The sequence below is a fragment of the Felis catus genome, chromosome A2 (genome assembly GCF_018350175.1).
Source record: "Felis catus isolate Fca126 chromosome A2, F.catus_Fca126_mat1.0, whole genome shotgun sequence".
Taxonomy (NCBI): domain Eukaryota; kingdom Metazoa; phylum Chordata; class Mammalia; order Carnivora; family Felidae; genus Felis; species Felis catus.
Window position 1 is genome coordinate 124,266,491 of NC_058369.1, and position 26,344 is coordinate 124,292,834.

Sequence of the window (26,344 nt, forward strand, 5' to 3'; positions counted from 1 at the left end):
TGAATTTAAAGAGGTACAATATTGTGAGGTGGTTAAGATTAATAGCTAATCTTTGGATTAATAGCTAGAGTTCTAATTCTTGCCTGTTACTATGTGGCTAGATGGTCTTGCAGATTATTTAAACTCTTCTGTAAAATGGGGATAACAAGATTTCCCCCATAAGGGTGTTGAGTTTTGAATGCAGAGTGCTGAATACAGTGCCTAACACATATTAGGCTGCTTTGAGTGCTAGAGAAATAAAGATTTCTTGGGGTAGGTAGGATTGAAGCCAGGTCCTGAAGAATAGGTAAGATTTAGACAGGTGGGGAAAAAGAATATGCAGTATATCATGAATTCTAGCTCTGACGTTTAGTATGCTTTGTGACCTGTCTCTGAAGTTCTCTGTGCCTAGTTTTCCTTTTTTTAAAAACGGGGTTGTTGTAATCACAGTGCTTGGTTCATAGTTGGTGCTCAACAAATAACAGTTGCTCTGATCATAGATGTAGTTACTGCCACCACTGTTATCACTGTCATCATTGTCAAATTAGGGTGGGGGATGGACAAGAATTTGACTGTTTTTGAGCTGAGGTTTCAGCGAATGGAGGCAAACAAGATTTACATTTAGGGAAGGGACTGATTACAAATATAAATAAAAGAAATATTAGAAAAGTAGAAAACTTTGATCATGATTACGGTGATTTAGCTGACTACAATGTCCAGGATGTGGGACTTTCTGCATAATAAGTTTTATTTCACAACAATATTCTGAAACAAATTAATAAATACCAGATTATACGTTTGCAATGGCTTTTTTTTTCTTACCTTGTAAACAAAGCTTTCTTATTTTCTTCCTTTTTTTTTTTAAAGAAGGACCCTAATTTGGGTGTTGTTATTGAAACCTATAAGAAACATAGGGAAAAGGACCATACTCTACACTTTGTCACTGTGACCACATACCTTTGGACTTAAATTAAATGTTATGTGGTTGATGTAGAAAACTGCAATAAAGCAGTAGAAATCCTATCTATAGCCCCCCCCCCCCCCCCAGTCTTTTCCTTTTTATTTGGGTATTCATGTCAGAGTTAGTGATAATCATGTAGTTTCAACTAGTAATTATGTGTTAATAAGCATTTTTTCTCTCTTAGAACGATACCGCATTCAGAGTGAACAGTTTGAAGATCTTTGGCTCATAACAAATGAACTTATTATCCGCCTTCAAGAATATTTTGAAAAACAGGGAATCAAAGATTTTGCATGTTCTTTTTCTGGAAGTATGCCCCTTCAAGAATATTTTGAGTTGATTGATCATCATTTTGAGGTATGTATGATCATAACTCATATTGTCTATAATTTTTCAATATATGGAAGAGAAAGAGATGCTAGAGGAAAGAATTCTAGTATATATGCTAGTAGATTGAGTGCTTCAAGTAGTTATTTTATGTGGATGATAGACTTTGTGTATCTGTTCCTGCCCTCTTGCCCATTTTGTGATCACTTGCAGACCTTAACAGAGTGCCTGCCCAGAGCTAAGCATGTGGTCTGGCTTCAGAACAAGCAGATTTAATTTTCCCACATGGAGACTTAACCTTTGACCCCAATAACCCAGTGTTAAAACTATTTGAGCTTATCGGCAGCCATTTGGCTAACTAATTCTAGCAGGCCATAAATGAGGTGTGATTATAAAGTAAAGTGATTTTTCCTTTTCCTTTTAACAAGCACACCAGAATTTCTGCATCTGAATGAAGGTTAACCACATAAAATATTCTTCAGTATCTGGCACAATGGGCACTTAGCAAATGCTGAATGATTAAATGTTTAAACAAATGAGATCTGACAGTGACTTTGTAGCCAGAATATTTTTGCATTTCTTCTTTGGAAGTACCTTCAGAGCCTGCATTAGATTGTTTTGAGTATCATGATGGTATAAAATCTTCATCCTTTGAAGACTGATTTGATATTTGGAAATAGCCAAGAGTCATGTCTTGTGAATGAATTAGATAATGAAATTGTTTTAAAAATCTCATGTGATAAAAAAAAAAAATCACCAGGTTCAAATACTTATGTGCCCATAAATAGGCTCTGTAGGTGATTACAAAGAGGGGATTTCAAAAGTATTTTGAGCATTATTTATGGAAGCATTGGTTCTCTAGAGTAACTACTTTTTAAGTAATCAATAGGTTTTTGCACTTCAGTTTATAAACTATGATGTGTGACTGTGTGTGTGATAGAGAGAAAGAATATGTCATGTAACTTGTCAGTCACATGAACATTCATTCTACTTAATGTTCAGTCCCTCAGACATTCTAAGAACACTGACTTTAACCTATAAAGACTTCTTTTAGTATAGTGTGAAAATGCAGGGAAGATTTTAGTGCGTAGAATCCAATTACAAATAACATTTGTCATTATCAAATAAATTGAGCTTACTTGGGTTCTCTTTCACCTATGCTGATAATATTTTATAGGACAGTGTACTTTTGACCAAATCACGGCACCAAAACTGACCGTTTGAGGAATATATTTAGGTATTGTAAGGATTGAGATCCTTTGCAGTCCTCTAGGATTTATTTTATTTTATTTATTAAAGATATATTTTAAAAATTCTTGCTGTACTGTGCAAAACTGGGATCTAGTGGTTTATGGAAGGGTCTATGAAAAGACCCTATTAATTACATATTTGTAGTATTTAAAACAGAAAATATTAGATTCTGAATGGGTATGAGTTTGACACAGTTTCGCCTCTTCTTTGCTGTCTAGTAAGCCCCTGGAGATTCCACATCAGGGGCATTTCCTTTCTGGGGAGGGATTTAGAGAACATGATGAACTACAGGCACTTCCATTTGTTATACAGTTTAAAAGGATTATCATTATACTTCCTTTCTCTCTGGCCCTGCTCTCTGCTTTTTTAAAAAATATATGATTTTAATCTTTGAATCAAGATAGTTTTTGGAATCCAAGTGTCCCTTAGTGTAAGCTCCATAAAGGCAGGAATTTTTTGTCTGTGTTATTCATTGCTATAATTTCTAGCACCTAGAACAGTGGTTGGCCTTGGGATCAATAATATTTGTTAATTCTGACATATGAAAACAATTCAATCACTGATGTTTGGTTATACATTCAGTGGAATGATAACTTGGCTGATGTGTCAGTATTGAAATTTCATGTCTTTTATAATTTTTCTTGTGTTTCATGAATGTAATGAATAAAATATAGCTGGAAATTATACAATTAAAAGAGTGAATTATTGATAAGCTAATCCTCTTTTTAAAAAATTCAGTTATTTAAAAAATTATCATTTAACTTTTGGTAATGAAAAGTTTTTTTCCCTTCAAGAGAATATTCTGTGATTTAGTTAGTTACTTAGTGCTTCTGAAATTGGAATCAAAAGACATTAATAAAATTTCAGGCTTTTTTTTTTTTTTTTTAAATCACGTGTCTGGAGAATACATACACTTGCAAGGGAAGTTGGATATGAGAAATGTATACTGTAAAAGCTTGATTTCTGAACACTTTGAAAATGCTGTTTATTTCAGGACTAGTTTTTGACTGTTTTGTAAAGTGGAATTAGCAGTTCACATAATATGATTTCATGGAGTGTTTCTTCTACCCTATGACCCTGATTAGCTTTCTTTTATTTTAATAATATTAAACTCAGGGGTTATAAGAAGAGTCACAGTAAAAAGAGTCTATTTCTGATTCTCCTCCTCCTGCTACTCAGTCTCTTTGGAAGAAACTTTTGGTGTTCAGTTTCTTGTTTATCTTTTTAGAACTATTCTATGCAGTCTCAACTATGTTAATGTACAGATTTCTTTTGTAAAAATTCATGAATGGTAACAAATTATAATACTATTCTATATTTTTTGCTTTGTTTCAGTCACTGTATCTTTGTATAACATTGCATATCAGTACTTAGTAGTCCTGCAAAGTAGTCTTTATTATTTAACCTGTCCCCCTGTTGATGAGTATTTTGATTATTATTAATATCTTACTATAATACTATAATAGATAATTCTATAATGAATAGACTTGTATGTACATTATGTTTTGCAAGTATACCCCTAGGATAAATTCCTAGAAATGGACTTGGTAGATCAAAGGTATATGTCTGAGAGCTATATGTATTAGCTTTTCTATAAATTTTGTCCTTTTTTTTTTTTCCCTATTGGCTTGATACTCTTTTTCTTACTGTTTTGTATTGGATTTTGGTCTTTTTCTCATTGATTCTTAGATGCTCTCTAGCTATTATGGGCTTGACTTTTTGTCTGTGTGGTTATTGCTATTATTTTTACAGTTTGCTCTCTGTCTTGTCACTTATGTTTCTTTTTTTAACTATATAGAATTACTTTTTTTCTTTTTTAGTTACAAATTTATCAGAGGTGTGAGTATGTGTGTGTCTGGCTTTTGGCTTTTTTGTGTTTTTAATTTTTTTAAGTTTATTTATTTATTTTGAGAGAGAGATATAAAGCAGAGGAGGGGCAGAGAGAGAGGGATGGAGAGAGAATCCCAAGCAGGCTCTACACTATCAGCACAGAGCCTGATGCACGACTCAAACCCACGAACCGTGAGATCATTACCTAAACCTTACCCGACTGAGCCACCCAGGTGCCCCTGGCTTTTGGCTTTTGACTTAGAAGGGTCTCTTTCATGCCAAGATTATTGAAAAATTCTAATTTTTCTAGTTCTTTTATTGTGTCTAAACTTATTCCAACTGATTTTACTGTAAGGACTAGAAGAGAAATTATTATTCTTTTTTCTCATGTATTTAATCAGTTATTACAAGACATTTATTAAATAATCTGTATTTTCCCCAGTGATACTGGGTTATCTTTACTGAGTTTCCACTTGACCTGTCCTACTCTGTTGTCTGTGTATGGTCTATGTATCTATCTATTCATGTACCAAATATTATAGTTTTAATTCTCTTAACTCTGTAATATGTTTAAATTTCTGTTATTACTGTCTTTCAAACCTTAATTGCCATTGCCTGTATTCTTGCTTTAAAAATGTTTTCTTGTACACATGTAACCTGAATTTAAGAAATTCTTTATTGTAGTTGCGGATAAATGGTGAGAAATTAGAAGAACTGTTATCTGAAAGAGCTGTACAATTTCGGGCCATTCAACGCCGACTATTAACAAGGTTCAAAGATAAAACACCTGCCCCCCTCCAACACCTGGACACCTTGCTAGATGGAACTTATAAGCAGGTAAGTGTGATATCAATTACAGTTTTTCACTACTGGATATAATTTTTTTCTTTCACCCTAGAGTCATGTACTAGAATAGCAATAAAGGTATTTCTTCTCTGTGTACTATGGAGCAACAGATAGCACACAAGCTTTAAAATCAGAAAACCCTAGGTTTAAAGTCAACCTTTGGGACTTTCAAACTATGTAATCTTGAGTAAGTTCCATAAGATCCATCATTTTCCACATTTTACTTTCCCGACTTATTATGAAGATTTTTGATCGCTTATGTGAAGCAGCCAGCACGATGCCAGGTGCATAGTATGTGCTTGGTAGATAGCAGCTGTTATGCTCAGTGTTATTGTTAGACAATTTTTGGTGCATTTCATGATTATCACCATAGTTCATTAATTGTCCTACTGGCTTACACTTCCAGTATTATGTCAGTTGATGTTTTGAAATGGCATTCTTAAACAGCTCTTTGTTCTAGTTCAGAAAGATCTTTTTCTTCTTCTTCCTGATTCTTTTTTTCCATCTGATTTACCTTTTGCATGGCTAGGGTGATCTGACTCTCATTCTTATAGTATTATGTCACCAATAGCTGTTCAAAATTATCATCTCTGGGTTAAAGTCATAATTTAAAAGATTTTAATTTTACGGGTAAGACCTCTGCCAGTTCCACTATAACAAATTCAGCTTTGAATGACTAAAAATACCTTCTTTTTTTTTTTTTTTCAACGTTTATTTATTTTTGGGACAGAGAGAGACAGAACATGAACGGGGGAGGGGCAGAGAGAGAGGGAGACACAGAATCAGAAACAGGCTCCAGGCTCTGAGCCATCAGCCCAGAGCCCGACGCGGGGCTCGAACTCATGGACCGCAAGATCGTGACCTGGCTGAAGTCGGACGCTTGCCGACTGCGCCACCCAGGCGCCCCTAAAAATACCTTCTTATGTTTCTATACAATATCACTAATGTGTTTCAAAGTCAGTGTTGGTAGTATGAATATTCTGTTGATATTTTAATTGAATTTTTTATTGAGATAGTTATATATTTACTTGCCGTTTAACAAAAAATACAGATAGGTCTCATGTATCCTTTACCCACTTTCCTGAAGTGGTAATATTTTACAAACCTACAGTATAATATCACAATCAGAATATTGGCATTTCTAAAATCCATGGATTTTATTCAGAATTCCATAATTTTACTTGTACTAGTTTGTGGGGGGAGGTGTGTTTTAAGTTCTATACAGTTTTATCACAGGTTCATGTATCCACCACCACATTCAAGATATTGAACAGCTCCGTCACCACAAAATTCTCTCATGTTGCCCTTTACTACCATCTCCTCATTGCCTTCTCCTATATTCTGTTTTTTTTAAATTTTATTATATATAATTTATTGTCAAATTGGTTTCCATACAACACCTAGTGCTCATCCCAACAGGTGCCCTCCTCAGTACCCATCACCCCTCCCCCCCCCCCCCCCCCCCATCAACCCTCAGTTTGTTCTCAGCTTTTAGGAGTCTCTTATGTTTTGGCTTCCTCCCTCTCTAACCTTTTTTTTTTTTCTTCCCCTTTCCCTCCCCCATGGACTTCTGTCAAGTTTCTCAGGATCCACATAAAGAGTGAACACATATGGTATCTGTCTTTCTCTGTATGACTTATTTCACTTAGCATAACACTCTCCAGTTCCATCCACGTTGATACAAAAGGCCAGATTTCATTCTTTCTCATTGCCACGTAGTACTCTATTGTGTATATAAACCACAATTTCTTTATGCATTCATCAGTTGATGGACATTTAGGCTCTTTCCATAATTTGGCTGTTGTTGAGAGTGCTGATATAAACATTGGGGTACATGTGCCCCTATGCATCAGCACTCCTGTATCCCTTACCATATTCTGTTGACCTTGAAAGGACAAATCAGATATTTTTTTCAGTTAGAGGAAAGAATAGCTTACTACTATTGATAAAATAGTTGTTTTTTGAAATGTTCATGGTTACGTGAAAATTAGAAGCAATTTGAGGGGACAGTCAGTAGTAGCAGTAGGGTATTAGAAAGAACACTGGGCTTTGAGTGCAAAGATCCCAGTTCTGTGGCTTTTGGCAGTTTCCCTTTCATATCTTCAGTTTCTTTCCATAAAATGGAGTAAATACCATGTTGTTACAAAGAGTCTTTATTGGTAATACACGTGGAAATGCTTGGTAAATTGTTCTACAAATCTTGCTGGCCAGTTTCCTTTGTGCTGGAGCCATTCTGTGACTCCTGAGTGAGTAGGCACTAACGCTGCTCTTTCTGTTCCACACTTCTTTTCTTCCTTAAGTATGCTTTTCATTTTGGTTTGTTTTTCATTTTCTTTCTTTTTTTCCTCCTCTTCCTTCATGTCTCTTTGGTGACTTAATCTGTCTCATTCTTAGGCCATACCTGCCGTGCTTGGGGCTAAAGATAAGCTGCCTCTTGTCTTTAATGATACTGATTTTGTGGACACAATGGTAGAGGGGTTTTTTAAGGAATTTGATGAGGATGCTTGATTTAATACTTTCCCTGTTTTCTATATAGCAAGACTTACTTTGTCTTTTATATGTGTAAAGTGCTAGGCTTTTTATGGTTTTGTTTTTTTTTGTTGTTGTTATTTGTTTGTTTTTGCTTAGTCTTAAGGTTGGGTTTTTTTTCCATGATTTGTAATATTGTATACAAAATGATCAAAACCATGGGTTTTTGCTTGAATCTATAGTTTTAATTCATTTTAGATTAGATTAATTCATTTAATTATTTTTAGATTAAAAAAGAGAATGAACAAGCTTTTGTAAGATGAATACTATAAGGAATTTGACTTAGTTTTAATGTAACTTCCTACTCAATTTTATTATATATTCATATTAAATTATAGTGAGAAGTTGATTGTTCTCTATTTTAACTCCCTTCAGTTAACTTTTAATCATGTAGTTAATACATGAATATAATTTCCTGAAGAGAAGGATAAGATAATACATAGTGCTAAATTCTTTATCATGGCCCTTTATCATCTTCTCAAAAATGTATTCACTTTTATGTTTTTGTGTCTTTCTAGACCTTTCTTTTTTTTTTACATTCAGAAATGAAGTACTGTTTTGTGAGGCTAAAATAATCCATAAATAACATCATGCTGTATGTATACTTCTCTTTTCTCTTTTTCTTTTAACAGTATGTATTAGAACTCTTTCCATATTGATGTATAGATCTACTTCTCTATGTGTTATGTAGTATGTAGATATTCTGTAGTAGGGACAAACTACAGTTTATTAAAGAAGAGATCTTAATAGTAGTTTTAATGTTGAGCCTAACAGTGAGAAAAAGTCCGTTTTAGACAAGTCTACTGTGACCAAACAGGGATATAACATAATTCACTATCACATACCTTCCGTACCTAGTGTGGATTTTTCTTATCTTTATACTTTGCCTGGATAGGGGGCATGATTTAATTGGCAGATTAGCCAAACCCATGAAATAATGAGCCATGTTAGAATGTGATCTTACTTTCCATAGCATGACTGTCAGTAGATTTTTAGAGAGTTTTCCTGGAGTGCCTGGGTGGTTCAGTCAGTTGAGCATCCAACTTCAGCTCAGGTCATGATCACTCAGTTGGTGAGTTCAAGCCCTACATCAGGCTCGCTGCTGTCATCCTGTCAGCACAGAGCCCGCTTTGGATCCTCTGCCCCTCCCCTGCTTGCAGTGTCTCTCTCTCTGAAAATAAATAAATAAAAATAAATTTAAAAAAATTTTTCCTAATATGGCAGTTTAAAATTAGATCTGTTGCCTATATAGAATCCTAGTTTTCTCATGTGCAGGGAGCATTTAATTTTTTTGTTAGTCCTTTTGTGGATCTTAGTGCCACTTTAGTTTGATCAGGGTCAGTAAGAGAAGCACTCTGAGCCGTCCAGTTAAAGATTTACATTTTATTCCATTTGTCATCATGTATTTGGAAGATGCTGTATTGTCAGCATTTAATGAAAGGTGATCACTGGCTCATGTGAAAATAGAAGCAGAAGCCAGTGTCCTCCTAAAAGTAGTGTGTAAACTCTCTGAAGGCAGGAACTATTTTTTTTTTTTGCATTATTCATACCACTATATTTTTAGGATGATACATTTCTTGCCACTTTATAGATGCTTGATAAATATTTGCTCTGTGAAGGAATTCTTTATTGACACTAAGATAATTGCTGAAACTGTGTTTTTGATAAGGGAAGCACTACAAAGAACAGACTGGTAGATAGTTCTTTGAGTTCAGGCTCATGAATCATTGGGATGGTTTATTCTAAAATCCCCAAAAGCCACTAAAGGAAACTCTCTTCTGTCTTCCTAAGTAATTTAGTTGGAAGATTCAGGTAAACTGTCCCAACTTAGAAGGTTTTATAGCTGTAAATTCCTGACTGAGAAAATATTTTCTCCTCCTCCTCCTCCTCCTCCTCCTCCTCCTCCTCCTCCTCCTCCTCTTCTTCTTCTTCTTCTTCTTCTTCTTCTTCTTCTTCTCCTTCTTCTTCTTCTTCCTCCTCCTCCTCCTCCTCCTCCTCCTCCTCCTCCTCCTCCTCCTCCTCCTCTTCTTCTTCTTCTTCTTCTTCTTCTTCTTCTTCTTCTTCTTCTTCTTCTTCGTATGTGTGTGCCAAAGTAACTTTGAAAGAATTATCATTGAACTATCTCTATGCAGGTACGACATTGTTGAGATTGAATCCTATCATAGTCTAAGTGGCATAAGAATTAATTGGGCTCTTTAAGTATTAATGTATGTCCAGAAACATGAGAAGTTTGATTCTTTTCATGTCCTATTTATATAATTGTTGAGTTCTTCCTCTTGGAAGGCAATTTTTTTCCACATCCTTTGAGTAGCTAGGATAGGATATAGAAACATAGAACTAGAGGAAGTTTGGGGGTCTTATGGGTACTAGGTGGTCTAGGAACTGCTGTAGTTTCTAATAAAATTCTTAGGACAAACTGAAAGTGAAGACCAAGGTCCTTTAATGATTGAGTATTGATGAGTTGGGTGTAATATGAGTTAGTTTGTATAGTATATCCATTTATGTAAGCAGTCAGTTTATCAGTTACAAAAGTAGGTAAGGCCAGGGCACACAGTATAAGATCTGTACCTTTGGTGTTTAGCACAAAGTCGAGGAACCACTAGCTTGCACAGTGAGCCTATGAAGTAGCCCTCTGATCTTTAACCTGAGGTTTAGGTGACTGATTATGGTCCACAAGAGTCTATAAGAGAAAGCCACTGCTTCTAAGGTTGCAGGAAGACATCCAGAATTGTTTCTTTTAAATACATGCTGATAAATGCTCTAGGGTTTCAAGTGGCATATCTGATGTATCCTTGTGAAATGATTAAGAACTCTATGTCTAGAATTAGCTTGTTTTATGTTTCAGTTTTGTCTCTGTGACTCTAGGTCAATTACTTGAACAGACAAAGAGGAAACAAAACCATTCCTAAGCCTCAGTTTTCCCACCTGTAGAATTCTGGCTCTTTCATGGGGTTGTTATGAGGACTGAAATGTGTAAACATATAAATTGCTTAGAGTAGTGCATGGTACAGAATAAGCTGTTAACAAATGTTAACTACAACTCTAGGGAACTGTTCATCATTTTTATTTTTCTAATAAGTTATGCCATCTCAAAAATGGCACCATTCATTTTTCAGACAAAAGAGGTTATAATAATACCTCGTCTTTCTGAAACTCTGCTATCTGGCAACTTCATAAATCTAGACCTGAGGTAAGAATCAGGAAGATCCTGTGTCCTCAGGGGCATCCTCATACTCCTTTAGGTGTTGTTTGGTTCCAGAGAGGATACGAAAAGGGAAGGGGCATCAGGATCATGAAGCCAAGTAGCTGTCTTTCCTGAATGCCTGGTTTCACCTGATGTATTCCTAGAAGTAAAATAAAAAAATATTTCACACACACACACACCTGCACGTGTACTTACACTTATGTATTGCTCTGTAGAAATGTATCAAATTATAGTTCCACAAGCAGAATATGAAGATGTCTGTTTTCTAGGTATTATTGTTTGATTTTTATCATTTTTAACTGAAAAGAGAATTTGATTATTGTTTATCTTTCTTTGCTAACTAGTGAGGTTGAATATTTTTAAAATGTTAATTGGCCACTTGTATTTGTTTTCTAGTGATTTACATATGTAAGTTTTCTGTTCAATAGTGTATCAGGTAGTTCAGCTTTTTCCATGTTATTTTGTGTATATTAGAAGTGGCAATCTTTTATCATACTTTTGTCATGCATAAAATACATGTATATGGGTTGTAATCTCTCTTCACATATAAAAAAAGTTTTACCAATTTGTCATTTGTCTTTTATTTTCATTTATAATGTTTTTTTGACATATAAAATTTAAGAAGTATTTACATAGTAAAATTTATTCATCTTTTTCCTTTAGGTTTCTATGCCTAGGAAAGCCTTTCCCATGCCAAGACTGCATGAATATCAACATATAATTTATTGTAGCATTTTTATGCTATCAATCTTTATATATACTTGTAAAATCCATCTGGAATTTATTATACAATTTAGTGGGAATCTAATCTCCCTGCCAAAAATGGTGAGCGAGTTGTCTCAGCCCGTTTATTACATAATCCATTCTTCCCCTGCTGAGCTAAAGTACTACCTGTATCATTTATTGATTTTGCTGTATAGCAAACCACCCTAAACCTTAGTGACTTAAAACAACAGTAATTCATTGTTGTTCATTTGGGCAGTTCTGTTGATCTGCCCTATGCTTGATTGTTCTTGACTGGGCTCAGTCATGTGTCCATCAGATGGTGGCTCAGCTGGAGACTGGATGGTCCGGGATGTACTTACTCACATATTTGGCAGTTTGCTCACAGTTCTATGGGATCATTGTGCCACATGTCTCTTCTGGCCTAGCAGGCTGTCCTGGGTTTATTCACATTGTGGCTACAGGTCCCAGTGTACAAGCCCTCTTCAAGTCTGTGCCTGTGCCATGCCTCTAATTCCCTATAGGTTTTGTCCAACCCAGATCAAAGAGGTAAGGAAGTAGACTCTCCCTCCTTACTGGATGAGTAGAGAATTGTGGGAATTTTTATAATCTATCCTACTTTTTTTCTTTCTAACATATACTAAATTAGCAAAATGTTTTTGAAGACAGTTATTTTTCTTTCCATAACACTTGGACTTAGGTTTTCTATACTTTTGACTTTCAAATCTAAATTTTTATTATCATTATGGTATTATTTATTCATAATCAATTTTGGTCTATGAACTCTAAAGAGAATGTATAATTAATTAGGTTGTCAAGAGTTGTTAAAAGCAAACAGATCATCTGTGCTGTTTATAGGTTTGGGAGACTGCCTGAATACTTGCCTGTATGCTTAGTTATGGTCCATTGTTTGGGGGTGGAATCCACCTGTCCAGGGTGGGTTTTTTGTGGGCATGCAGCCTGCACAGTCACACACGACCCTTGTTTGGTTTAAAGCTCTGTGGTCACCATCTTGAAATTAATTATTAATGCTGTTTGGAAAAGGAGACCCTCTATTTTCCTTTTGCTTTGGGCCCCTCAAGTAATGTATATGGTCCTGGCCCTATTAGAATACTAATTTCTGATGAATAGAGTAAGACAACTGGGAGTTCAAATATAGAACAGAGTTCAAAGAGAAAACAGCTTTATGACCACTACTCCAAAGCCAACTGTAAGTTTCCCTGAAGTTGAAGAAAAAGGAATACAGCTCAAGGGTTTCTTTCTGGGAAAGGCATCTTGGTTAACTGATGATGAATGATAAGGCTTTTCCGAGTATCATTTGACAATTAGTTGTCTCTGGGCATGTTGTGAGTACCAGCCTCTTTTTAGACTTCCAGCAGTTACTGGCTCCAAGATGTGCCATCAATGAGTTTTGGTGCACAAAGGGGTCGGCCAAACCCCTTTTCTTCTCTTTTCAACTGGAAGTCGTTTCTTTATCCTGTATTTTTGATTGGATAGGAACCCCACAACCTACATCTCCACATAAGCATTTTACTCTTACCTTTCCTACATAGTATCTACCTTCCATCATATCACACTCCATTGAGGGCATCTACCCGGCACTCTTTCCTGAGGTCAGCCTATGGCTGAAGCAAGGAGAGGAGACTGGGGCTGTCACTCTGAGAAAAGCATCTTGTGATCCTTACATCCTCCAGTGAGTGAGGACTTTCCAGTTGCCCACTACAATTTCAATAATTTATTCTAGAATTTGGAAAAAAAAGTCTCGCTTTTTGAAAAAGATTTCTCTTTTTCTTCTGGCTCTAAAGGTACAATGTTGAAAGAAAGTAACCATGTCAAGAATTTCTTTTTGTGAGCTGTTAGAAATCTAGATTTCCTCATTTGTACAATCAGAATACTGCCTGTCAATCTGAATATATTTTTGGAGGACCTAAGAAAAGAAGTAAGGGAAGGAAGGGGAATTCATGTTTACTGAGCATCTGTTGAGACTGAGGTAAATTTCATTTATTACTTCATTTAATAATCACAGTCATATTGTGAAGGTGGCATTATTGTTTCCAAGAAGGGATCCCAAATTATGGATAAAGAGCTTGAGACTCCAAGCAGGATTAAGCAACTTGCTCAGTGTTACACAGATATTAAGCCATCTATTCCAAAGTCCATGCTCTAGTATGTCATGTGACATGTTTAATCATTTTCATGTGGGACGTAGACATCCTAGATTTTTGTTTTGCAAAACCACAGTGAGATCGAAGAAAAAGGAGATTCATGCAAATTATTTGCACATATTCATATTGTATATCAGTGTATATTCACGATCATCCAATATCCATTGGGTATAAACCTATCAGAAAGGGAGCAAAGTCTTCTGGAGAGTTCCCCAAAGTATGTATTGCATCTGAAACTTCAGTATCAGAGGAAGAGGTAGCTTTGTTAATTTATTAACTTATACTGAAATTAGATTTCTTTGCTATCAAATTCTAATGATTATTGCCTTTTGCAGAAAACCTTTGGAAAATAAGTTCTCTTTCATGTTATAAAAATTTCATGTACATTTGTTAGTCAAAGCAGGACTGATTGGTTGAAATGAAATCGAGGAGATTTAGACTTGCCCTACGGTTTGGCTTGTGTTTTGTTGCTTTTATGTGTACTGGTTTTCTCCCCCTCCCACTTGAACACTAACCCTCTGTTGTAGCAGAGGAAAAATGTTTACTAATCTAAAAGTTTGTGTCAGATGACATATGTGTGATGTAATGACTGATAGTCATTAGTGTTCTAGAAAGGCACTTGGCTGATTTTTCTCTTCTGCAAAACAGAGGTTGTATTAGGCATAATTTTAAACAGAGAGCCTGTGGTTTGGAGTTTGCTATTTGTTACTTTTTCTGTACTTACAACTTCCTTCCACTTTGTTTATTTGTATGGTATTGATGTTAAAAATCATTTTAAGTCACGCAGAAGTGTAAGAGTTTTTTGGTCCATGACTTTTTAAATGAGTGTGATTTTGGCTGATAACACAAAGGAGTATGTGATGAAACGTTCAGGCTTAGTTTCCTCCTTGCCACTGGCAAGTAAAAACAATACACTGATAGATTGAGAAGGAAGTATCAGGGATATGGTGATGTTGCTGCATTTGTTTTTTTTTTCTAACTACTTAAGAGCTAAGAAGAAGTTCTTTCTCTTATGAAGGAGATAGAGTAAACAAGTGAGAAAGGGACACAGAAATTTATAGCCATATGTTTGGGGGTAAATGGAAGTGGTAAGTTAAAAAATGGACTTTGTATGTTTTTACCCCATAATGCTACTGTTGGCTATTTACCTAAGAAAATAGTTCACGAAGGAAAAAAATATATCCTACACATTGGTCATTTGTAACATTAATCACTATAAACCAGCTTTTCATGGCTAGAAAATTATTGGGTTTATTTTAGTGCTACCATTTGATATGATCTCATTTCATATCATTATTTCATTTCATTATTTAAAAAACTAGAATAATAGAAACATTTCAAATAATTGAAAAAAGCAGATTAGTATGTAGTAACCTTCAAATAATGAAATAGATGTATCTATAGTAGGTGAGTGTGCAAAGATTTAGAAGGGATGTAAAATATTGAAAATGATGTGCATTTGTTTTAGATGATTTTAAATTCTTAAGCAATTTTCCTTAATATTATGACAATTTGATAAGCATGAAAATAATTTTTCACAATATGTGAATGTTCTTAATACTATTGAACTATATACCTAAAAAAGGATGATACATTTTATGTACATTCCTTGTATTTTACCACAATTTTTAAAAATAATAGCTTTTTAAAAAATGAGATGTGATCACAAGCTCCTGGTCTTCATTGGTATTTTTCTGAAGGAAATATTTTCTCTCCCCCCTATATACCCTATACACTTATTTCCCTATTCTCTGAATGCTTAGAACTTCGGATTATTGTTCCATACATGAGTTAGTTTATTTCTATTCAGTCAAAAGGGAGCAATTAGATAACTGAATGGTATGCTTGAATGAATATATGAATAAGGATGAGGAGTGTCTTATTCTGACTCTGCCCTCACTAGCCCCTCAGTGAAAGTAGCGAAGTGTACAAAGCTCTTCTAAAACTATGTAAATTTTTCTTAATGTAGGTCAGAGTGCAATCGAGAATGTAATCTCCGAAGTGTGTTTGTTATAAGTTTATCACTGATGTATTCAGTATATGTGTGTGGCTATAAGATCTACTCGGACAAAAATGTAATTCAAGTCACCAATACAAGCCATGTATGTAATTTTAAGTTTTCTTGTAGCCACATTTGAAAAAGTCAGATGAAACAAGTGAAATTAATCCTTTTTTAAAAATTAAAAAAAAGTGTTTATTTATTTTTGAGAGAGAGAGAGAGAGAGAGAGAGAGAGAGAGAGAATGGGGGAAGATCAGAGAGAAGGGGAGACACAGAATCCAAAGCAGGCTCCAATCTCTGAGCTGTCAGCACAGAGCCCGAAGTGGGGCTCAAACTCACGAACTCATGACCTGAGCTAAAATCGACACTTAACTGACTGAGCCCCCCAGGTGCCCCTACAAGTGAAATTAATCTTGATAATGTGTTTTATTTAACCCTATATATCTAAAATATTATTTCAACATGTAGTCAAACCAAATTATTGAGATATTTTATATTTTTTTCATAGTAAATCTTCAGTGCACGATTTATTTGGAGCACATTTCAAGCTCCGAATAGCTATATGTGGTCAGTGGCTACCTTAGGAGACACTACAATTCTAGCTAGATAATTTTCAACTCATTATTTTATGTTGTTTCTTATAATGTCTCTTTTGTTATGTTTTCTCTTTCCTTTAATCCTTTTAAATCCTAGTTCATGATAAGACTATTAAAATGCAATTGTTTTCACTCACTAGATGTGAATATCAGTAGTGGGAAGTACTCTTAGATGGTTAGGGGACTATCAGGAACATTTGTGCACATAAACCATGCCTTTAGGCATTGTTGAAAAAAAAAGCATCAAATTTTGTGTGCAGAGACTTGGGTCCTAGTTTCAGCTCTTTCTGGTTCTTTGATTTGGGGCCGGCCACTTGGCTCCTCCCCTTTCATCTTTCGATCCCTGAGAACCTGTCTGAGCAGCATCCAGCATGGTGCTTATCTTCTAGTAAAATTTTTAATAAATATTTATTGTATTTGCATAATGGTTAGGGCATCAGTCAGAATTTTGGAAACAAATGGGCCTTCACAGTCGTTTAGTGCCAGCCTAGGGTGTGTTTTGGCCAGTCAGCATTTGTTTGGTGGACGCTAATGATAGTGATCTAAGTAACACAACTTTTTGAAACTGAATTAGTTTTCAAACAAGATATATAGGTGCAGAGTAGTATTATGACATTGGATTTATGCTTCCCTGGATTTACGTATATAACACTAATTGACATTAATGGGGGTTGTACATAAATCAAGGGGAAAACAGACCTATTAGTATATGAAAACATTCTACTTTTAATATCCATCTGGTATGCTTTACTTCCCTGGGGGATATGTGTTTTTTATAAACCGAGTGCATACTTCTTTATCTGTGTGTTCTTTAATCAGCATTTGCACTTTCTGCTTGCTAGAGTTAGTTTGAATACCTACTTAGACTGCAAATTCAATATTAATATTTTATTTTGGCAAATTTTTCAGATTCAGAAATTTGATCACCTGTCTGATATATAATAGTCTGAACCAACAGTAATCAGGGGTACTTTTGCTAAAATTTCTATTTGTTGTTTGATCTTAAAAAAAAATTAGTCCTTTGAGATACACTCAGAAACAAGATATTTCTAATATTACAATAAAACTATTAATGAACCCACTACAAGGAAATGAAATCTTATCTTTTTGTGTCAGTGATGAGAGGAATATATAACTGGCCTCTATCTGTAATTTTATGAGTTTTCTTTCATTTATGTTATCTATCTTCCTGTTGCATCCCATCTAGCACAATTATTCCTTTTGTATTAGTTTTCTGTAAATGGAGTTCTGAATGGTTTGAATTGTGAATTAACAATAATCATCATCCTCACATCCCTCCTCTTTACTTTCCTTCTCTTGCCCCACTTTCTCTCTTTTTTTCAGTAAAGGAAAAAAGCCAGAGAGATTATTTTTTATTACTTAACAAAAGGAGAAGATATATGGTCTTTATAGGATTATCTATGAACAGTTAAGTAGTTATATCAGTACTGATATATCTTTCCCTGTATATTAATATACAGAAGGCTAATAGTGCCCTCAGGGTTGTTTGAAAGTACCAAAAGTAACCAAAGATAAATTGAGATGATATATAATTAAAAAGATATTTTAAAAATTTTTAAGTTTATTTACTTATTTTGAGAGAGAGAGAGAAAGAGAAAGAGAGAGGGAACAAGAGTGGGAGGGGCAGAGAGAAGGAAGGAGAGACAGAATCCCAAGCAGGCTATGCACCATCAGCGCAGAGCCCGATGTGGGGCTTGGACTCACGAACCTTGAGATCATCACCTGAGCCCAGATCGAATCAGAGGCTTAACCGACTGTGCCATCCAGGTGCCCCTAAAAAGATACTTTTGTGAGACTTAGCTGTATATTCAGGAACAAGGCAGTATTAGGTAAAAGTGATTTAATTTAAAGAAATGAATTTTCAACATTGGACTTTATGTTTTCAAGTTCCAAAAAGGCCTTTAAATACAGAGGGGAGGGGTTCAGTCCTTCTTGGCTGCTGCTTTTTTCATGGCTGCCAGGATGTTGCTCAGCTCCTCTCCCTTCCTCTGGGTACTGTTGTGTGTCCTTGCCCTTTTCTTGAGGAACTTGAGGGTGAGCTTGACCTTAGAGACCTTGAGCAGCTCTGTGGCTCGGACGCTAAGTCCTATGGGGCGAAGCTGCACACCTCTCGGATCATGTCCTGCATGTACTTGATGTGCTTGGTGAGGTGCCCACGGTGGTGGCTGTGCCTCAGCTTGTTCTTGTTCTTGGTCACCTTGTGGCCCTTTTTGAGACCCATGGTGTTAGGGTAGCACAGAGCAATGGCTGCTGCTCCTCTGTGGCTTCCTTGGCAGAAGGAACATTAGACTTTAAATGGATTCAAATATATTGTCACTGTACCTGGGGATCATTAGTAGAATGTTGTACAGTAAAATCAGCAGATATTTATCTTCACTATTTTCCCTGATGGACCACCCTATATTATTATTATTTTTAAGTTTCCTTTTATATAATATCTAAATCTCTTATAGCAAGATATTAGATTCAGGGAAATCCAACCACCCCTCCCATCCAAATACTGATTCTCTGCCTCCTTCTGCCCCTATGTATTATTAGCTTCTATCCAGCACTTAATATGCTTGGTCAGTTGATTCCCCAGTTGGAATGATGGCCTCAGAGGCCATTCTTAGAGATGTTTTTTTTCCCATGAAAGTGATAACTTTTCATGGGCCATCTCCTTTTGTCTTTTATCCCACCTTTGTGATTCAAAGTAAAGGTATGTAAGAGAATCAGCTCTTGGCTAGTGAGGCCATGGACTCAAGAAAGCTATAGGTCCTGTTCTTTATGATCTAATGTATCAACTTCTTATCTGACACATTACATAAAATGAATCTTCCAAATGTAATTATCTGTATTTTTTATTTTGTTTTTGTCCTATCCCATTCTGAGACCTTCAGAGTATCTCCTTTGTCTGTCTGGTTGAGACTTCTCACTCTGGCATTCAAAGATCTCTGAAGAGTTGAAACCAGGTCCTTCTAATCTTAACTTCCACTTCTGAAAAAATATTCATGCCAGTCAAGTTAACCTATTCTCTTAACAAAAACACAACACTTTGTTGGTGTATAATTTGCATACTGCAGAATTCACCCATTGGAAATGTACCATATAATGAATTTTAATGTGTTTATAGAGTTGTGCAAACATTGCTCCATTCTAGTTTTAGAACATTACCATTATCCCCCAAAGCTCCCCTGTTCCCACTTACACTTAATCTACCCCTAACACCAAGAAACTACTAGTCTAATTTTTGTCTTTTTACATTGGCCTTTTCTGGATATTTAATATAATTAGAATCATACAATAAGTAGTCTTTTGGATCTGAGTTCTTTTACCGAACATTAAATACTGTTGAGGTTCATCCATGTTGTAGAACATGTCAGGAGTTTTTTCCTTTTTATTGCTGAATAGTATTTCATTGTGTGGATACACCACATTTGTTTTTATCAATTAGTAGATATGTGGATTGTTTTCAGTTTTGACCAATAAATGAATAATGCCGCTATGAACATTTATTGCACGTCTTTATGCGGACATATGTTTTATTTTCTCTTGGTAGCTTACTGGGAGTAGAACTGCAGGGTCATATGGTAAATTTATGCTTAACTTCTTATGACATACTTTTTCCTCAGTGTTGTATCATTTTATATTCCCATCAGTAGTGTATGAGGGTTCTTTCCTCTTCTTTGAGATTGGTCCTTCACTTGATCCTTTTGAACTTCCACTAGTTTCTGGAAAAATAACTTACTTGTCATTTATCCTGGGAGTTACATGTTTGATCTCTCCCTCTCTCTGTTCCTTTCCTGTAGCCTATAAACATGCTGGTTTATCCTGATACAGACCTGCTTCCTGCAACTTTTCTTTGTGTTTCTCTTCTAGATGTAACCCATTTTTTCTTTTCTCCCTTTGCACACTAGTCTCATCAGAACCTGTCTACTTTTTATTTTCTCTATTCTCTCATCTTCCACTTTATTTATCTGTCTACTTTTTTTTATTTTGTTGAAAAACCCATGTAATAACTCTATTAACAAATTTTTAAGCATACAGTTTAGTTTTGTTGACAGTATGCACCTTGTTATATGGCATATCTATAGAATTTTTTTCATTTTGCATGACTGAAACTCTTTACACACTGCACAGGACCTTCCCATTCTACCCTATCCTGCTTCTACCCTTGGCAACCACCATTCTACTTTCTGCTTCTATGAGTTTGATTACTTTAGATATCTCATATAAGTGGAATCATGTAGTACTTGTCCTTCTGTGATTAGCTTACTTAGCATAATTTCCTCAAAGTTCATCCATGTTGTTGCAAATGGCAGAATTTCCTTCTTTTTTTATGGCTGAATAATACTACATTGTATATACATATACCACATTTTCTTTATCCATTCTTCTGTTCACAGACATTTAGATTATTTCCACATCTTGGCTATTGTGAATAATGCTGCAATGAATATAGGAGTGCAGGTATCTCTTTGAAATCATGATTTAAATTCTTTTGGGTACTTAAAAGTAGGATTACTGGATCATATTGGAGTTTTATTTTAAATCTTTTGAGGAACTTCCATGCTGTTTTCCATAATGACTGTACCATTTACATCTGAGCAAAGTGTACAAGTGTTTCGATTTCTCTACACCTTTTGGTCCTACTTTTAAGTATCCAAAAGAATTTAAACCATGATTTCAAAGAGATACCTGCACCCTTTCTGTTTTGGTAATGGCACTCCTAATAGGTATTATTATCAGATTGTAGGAATTCCTTATATATTTTGGATATTAACCCCTTGCTTTTATATATATATATATATATATATATATATATATATATATATATATATATACACACACACATATATATATATATTTTTTTTTTCTTTCATTCCGTAGGTTGCCTTTTCACTGTGTTGATTATTTCCTTTGCTGTGAAGAAGCTTTTTCATTTGATATAGTCCCACTTGTCTATTTTTGCTTTTGTTATCTATGCTATTGGTGTTATATCCAGGAAATCATTGCCAAGGTCAATATTACGATAGGGAATACATTGACTCTGTAGATTACTTTGGGTAGTATGGACATTTTAACAATATTAAGCCTTCTAATCCATGAACATGGGATGTCTTTCCAATTTTTTGTCTTTATCCATCTACTTTTAATGTGGTTTTTGCCTCTACTACTGTCACCTCTGACCTGCTGATTTGTTAAATATTTTTTTTGGTTATAATATCACATGGTCTTTCTACCATGTTTAGCTTTGTTGTCCAATCTTACTTTTTTGAAAACATTCCTGGCTGCCTTAAATGTATAGCTATTCATATAACTCTTTCTTCTTTGCCCTCCTCATTGGCTACCCTTCCTTTTCCTACCTTTAAATGTTGATGTGCCATCTGACCTGCTGCTGTTCTCTCTTCATATGCTCTGTCCAGATGATTTCCATATGATTCATATGTTCCCTTATGGGACATGTTAGTGTTTACTCATGTTTAAAGTCCTATGTTAGACATTGTGAGGGGAGAGGTGATAAAAATTAACCAAGATAGTCTCTACCTATTCTCATAATCAATTAGTATATATTTCAACTAGATTATCCCATCTCATCATATAAAAAATGCTCATAACTCATTTAATTGATTGCACATACCATTGATGGGTCATGAGTCATTGTTTGGGAAGCCTTGAGGATAGAGTAGAAAACAGGTCTGAGGACTGAGCCTGGTGGTCTTCCAACATTTAAAGCCCATTAAGTATTGCTCATCCCTCCAGTGAATGGTCTAGACAAAATACTATTTAAAATTCTTTTGTTGGGGCACCTGGGTGGCTCAGTTGGTTGGGCGTCCAACTTCAGCTCAGGTCATGATCACACGGCTTGTGAGTTCAAGCCCCACATTGGGCTCTGTGCTGACAGCTCAGAGCCTGGAGCCTGCTTCAGATTCTGGTTTCTGTGTCTCCCTCTTTCCGCCCCTCCCCTGCTCACACTCTGTCTCTCAAAAATGAATGAACATTAAACAAAAATTTAAATTCTTTTGTCTACCTTAAAAAATACATATAATCTGACTTCTTTCTTTCTGTTTGATTTTGGGATGCTATTTTCTGTTTTTTTCTTTTCCTGATTTGTAATATCTACACTCATTCCTAATTTGCTGGTTCTAGAGGTTTAGCAAACAGGTTACCAAAGTTTTTTTGGTATATATATTAATAAAAGTGAGTGCTAAGCAGAGGCCTAAACTTCTTGTTAGTGCTTTATGTGAATTTGTTTTAGGACATGGGCTTTTAGACATGGAGTCTATTTTGGGAGGTCAGGCATATTTTTCTCTTACTCTGTCTACTATCCCCTCATACTTTTTTAAAAAATATTTTATTTGTTTTAAGTTATCTCTACACCCAACGTGAGTCTCAAACTTACAACGTTGAGATCAAGTCACATGCTGTACTGACTGAGCCAGCCAGGTGCCCCCTCCCTCCATAATTCTTATTATTGTTTTCGATGGATGACATTACTAGAGAATTGAGATCTAGATAGCTAACATTTTACTGAATGTACACACCTTCACACACATCTGTATACATACACACATTCTTTTAGCTTGTTGCAAAGTTTTCACACAGAAAATAAACTGAAAGCAATTTCAGTGATACTTTGCTACTATCATAATGACATTTTTTGCTGGTTCTGAATAAATAAATATCGCTTGCTCTAAAATTCTAGTTAGAAAAAATTGTATGCTGTGTTTAATAACATAGCATTAATATAAAATTTGATACTTGATTTAGTTGACATGGGATGAAATAAGTTATAACAACCTAGAGCCACATGTATATATTTTGTACTAACCAAGTTGCCCACTCTTGAGAATTTCTTCTTCCATTTATGAATAATTCCTACTGATTGACAATGAATTGAATCTTTTCTCCTTCAAGCCACTATTATTTTGGAAATTTTCTTTGAAATAAGAGAGCCGGGTACATAAATAATCTGGCTCAGAATATCCGAATTGCTTTTAAGCTTCAGGCAAGCTAAAGGCAATATTTGATGATGAAGCTGTTTTTATTTGTACTTTTTGAGTAGAGTGAAGGCATATAGAGAGTGCCTTTGACATTTATACCATTTAGGTAGTTCAAAACATCACATATTTAAAAGAAGACTTGTGTTGGCACATTTTTAATTTAGAAAAGATAAAATTATATAGGAGGTTAAATTTGGGTTGTGCACATGTGGAAGTGAACCACAGAAGAATTAAAAAAAATTTTTTTTGCCATATATACCTCTGGTATAATGCAGGCCCTATGTATACATAAGGGAATAATTAAATACAGAAATGGAACCTACTTGTTAGCCAGAAAGTATGCCTGGAACATGTGGATAAGCTTGGATATTTGTCTAATGTTAATTGGAATATTGGTTTTCGGTTGAAGATGCCAAATCTTCAGAAAAGTAATTGGATTTAGCTTCCTATTTAGCAAACTACTTTAAATCCCTGAAGTATCCCACATCCGAAACTAATTTTTCTTGATTGTATCAAGCTTAGTCATGAACAGAACAAGGGTTGACATAGTTTTTTAATATTTAAAATATTTCTTGACAAGGTTTCAACACTGTTGCTTGTCCACAAACCTTGTTAGATCGCTAAGAACAGATGAAATCTTAGATTGTATGGAATCAGTTTTACAACTTTGCAAAACGGTATTCTTGAAATAGTCCATTATATTCTTTTTTTCCTATACATTTAAATTTAAACTCAGATTTTGATCAGATTTCAGGAAACAACACAAAATGGTATCTTTCTTATTACTTTTCATATAAACTTATATGTGTGCTTAATATAACTGCATTAGATTCAGCCTAGGAAATGTATTTTGTGGTGATTCTTAAGTCTTGAAAGTGTTATTCAGACTACAAGTGTTTAATGTGGTGTGTCAGAATATTTGAAAATAGTTAAAAAAACTTCAGATAGAATAGGATATTTGATCATTGAAATTCAGGAATTAAAAGATTCAATTTAGGAGGTTACTCGATAAAATTTTTATTGAGCAACTAGTATGTATGGGTTTCTTTGTGATTGGAAGATGTATGTAAAGATTTTTATGATAATGGCTGATAACCTCAAGGAACATGACTCTTTTATAGCAATGATAATTATAAAGATAGATACTATCTTTTAGTCTAGTCTTTGCATTGAGGATGATGAATATTTGAAAAGATACAATGGTGCTTAAGTGAAATATGGGCAGATATACAATGTATATTATATATATAATATATATGAAGCATATAATTTTTAATTAAAATGTATTATCATTGAAAATCACTTTAATTGATATTAAGAATAATGAATAAGAGCTATAATAATTCAACAATAGATTATTTTAATGAATTTTTGTACTAGGACCCATCTTGTTAGAAAATATTTATAGCCATGCTTCATTTGTCTTCCAGGACCTCAAACTTATTTAGCAGATAAGTGCTATACATGTCAGTTGAAGTGGATTTTCCATCTGTTTTTTAGTCTGTTTCCAGGATAAAAGTAACTACCAGACCTAATGTTGTTCACTTGTGCCCCATTGCCTAGCACAGAGCCTGGTGTGGTGCATAGTAGGTGCTCAATATATTATTTCTTGAACTCAAGGGTCCTGCCCCAGGGTTAGCTGGCATTTCTTCTGGGAGCTTCTGAAGCATGCATTATGTCTCTGGCAAAAACTTTCCCTGGGAACAGGATATTATTTTGCTAATGAGAGACGCACTTTACAACTTGTCTATTTAGACCTGTGTTTATCATTCCCACTCCTGGAGTTGAGTGGTCATTGCAGGTACTGTGGGCAATGCTCCTAATCCTCCTTTGCTATGATTGTGTTTTAACTATTGAGTTGTTTCAGGACTTTGTTTTGTCACTGTGGAATTTTTATGATCTCTTTGTACTTAAAAAGCAATTATCATCTTGGAACAAAAATGGGCTGTATCATCATTTCTGGTGTTAAGTTACAAGTGTTTGAAAGGTTTATGGTGTATATCATTTGAGGTAAATTATTTTTTTATATTCTAGTTTGGTTTACAGTTCTTTTTTAAAAGTGTTTTTCATGAACCTGAATCATTGGTTCCGATGAAGTACTTCATCTTTTCAAATTTTCATTTCTAGTTTGATAGCATTCTCAATTTTGGCTCTTATTCTTAAAATAAAAATTATTTGCCATAAAGTTTTGACAGCTGATGACTATAGTGTTTGACATAGTTTAATAGGGGGTATTAGGAAGTAATTGGATACCTAATATCTAGAAAAAGCTCATTTATTTTTTACTTTGAATTAGTTCTTCTGGAATCCTCATAGTCAACACTAGGTTATGAGCTAAATGACAGTTCCTTTAGCCTCCATGCAAGTACACGTCCAGATACAATATGTCTCTAGTAAATGCATGGAGAATCAGGTGTTCATCCCTACAACTCTTGGTGCCTGAGAAAACTTACAGGGTAACTTCTACTCTCAGCCATTATAAATTTCAGCTTTGTCAAGATGGAGAGTCCGCTGGGACCATGAATGATGACTGAGTTAATCATTTCCCTTGTTAAGACTTAGGTTGAGTTTAATTTTTTGTTTGAACTTTTTTCTCCCTAAATTAAAATTTTTTTTCTTAAGAGAGACTTCCATAATAGTAATTACCAGCTCAAATAATAGGAACTTTTTTTTTTAAGTTTACTTATTTATTTTGAGAGAGAGAAAGAGAGAGTGTGTGTATGCCTGTACATGCAGGGTGGAGGAACAGAGAGAGATGAAGAGAGAATCCCAAGAAGGCTCTGCACTGTCAGCCTGGAGCCGGACTTGAGGCTTGATCTCAGGACAATGAAATCATTACCTGAGCCAGAAATTAGTCAGACACTTAAGTGACTGAGCCACACAGGTGCCCCAGGAATAGGAACATTTTTAAGGCTTTAATCTAAATGA

General features: G+C 35.0%; 1 protein-coding gene and 1 pseudogene across 13 annotated transcripts in view; one reads left to right on the forward strand and one right to left on the reverse strand.

Moving 5' to 3' along the window:
* Positions 1 to 26,344, forward strand: part of BBS9 (Bardet-Biedl syndrome 9) — a 448,679-nt gene that overhangs the window by 238,912 nt on the left and 183,423 nt on the right. For 12 of the 13 annotated variants that reach the window (XM_045052584.1, XM_045052588.1, XM_019825680.3 and 9 more), the window contains 2 exons: positions 1,125 to 1,297; positions 5,033 to 5,185. In XM_045052584.1, coding sequence (XP_044908519.1) covers positions 1,125 to 1,297; positions 5,033 to 5,185 — 326 coding nt within the window. Of the gene's footprint in view, positions 1 to 1,124; positions 1,298 to 5,032; positions 5,186 to 11,591; positions 15,953 to 26,344 lie in introns of those variants that run through there. The other variant, XM_045052590.1, reaches the window with a different exon arrangement.
* Positions 18,356 to 19,778, reverse strand: LOC102900680 (annotated as a pseudogene).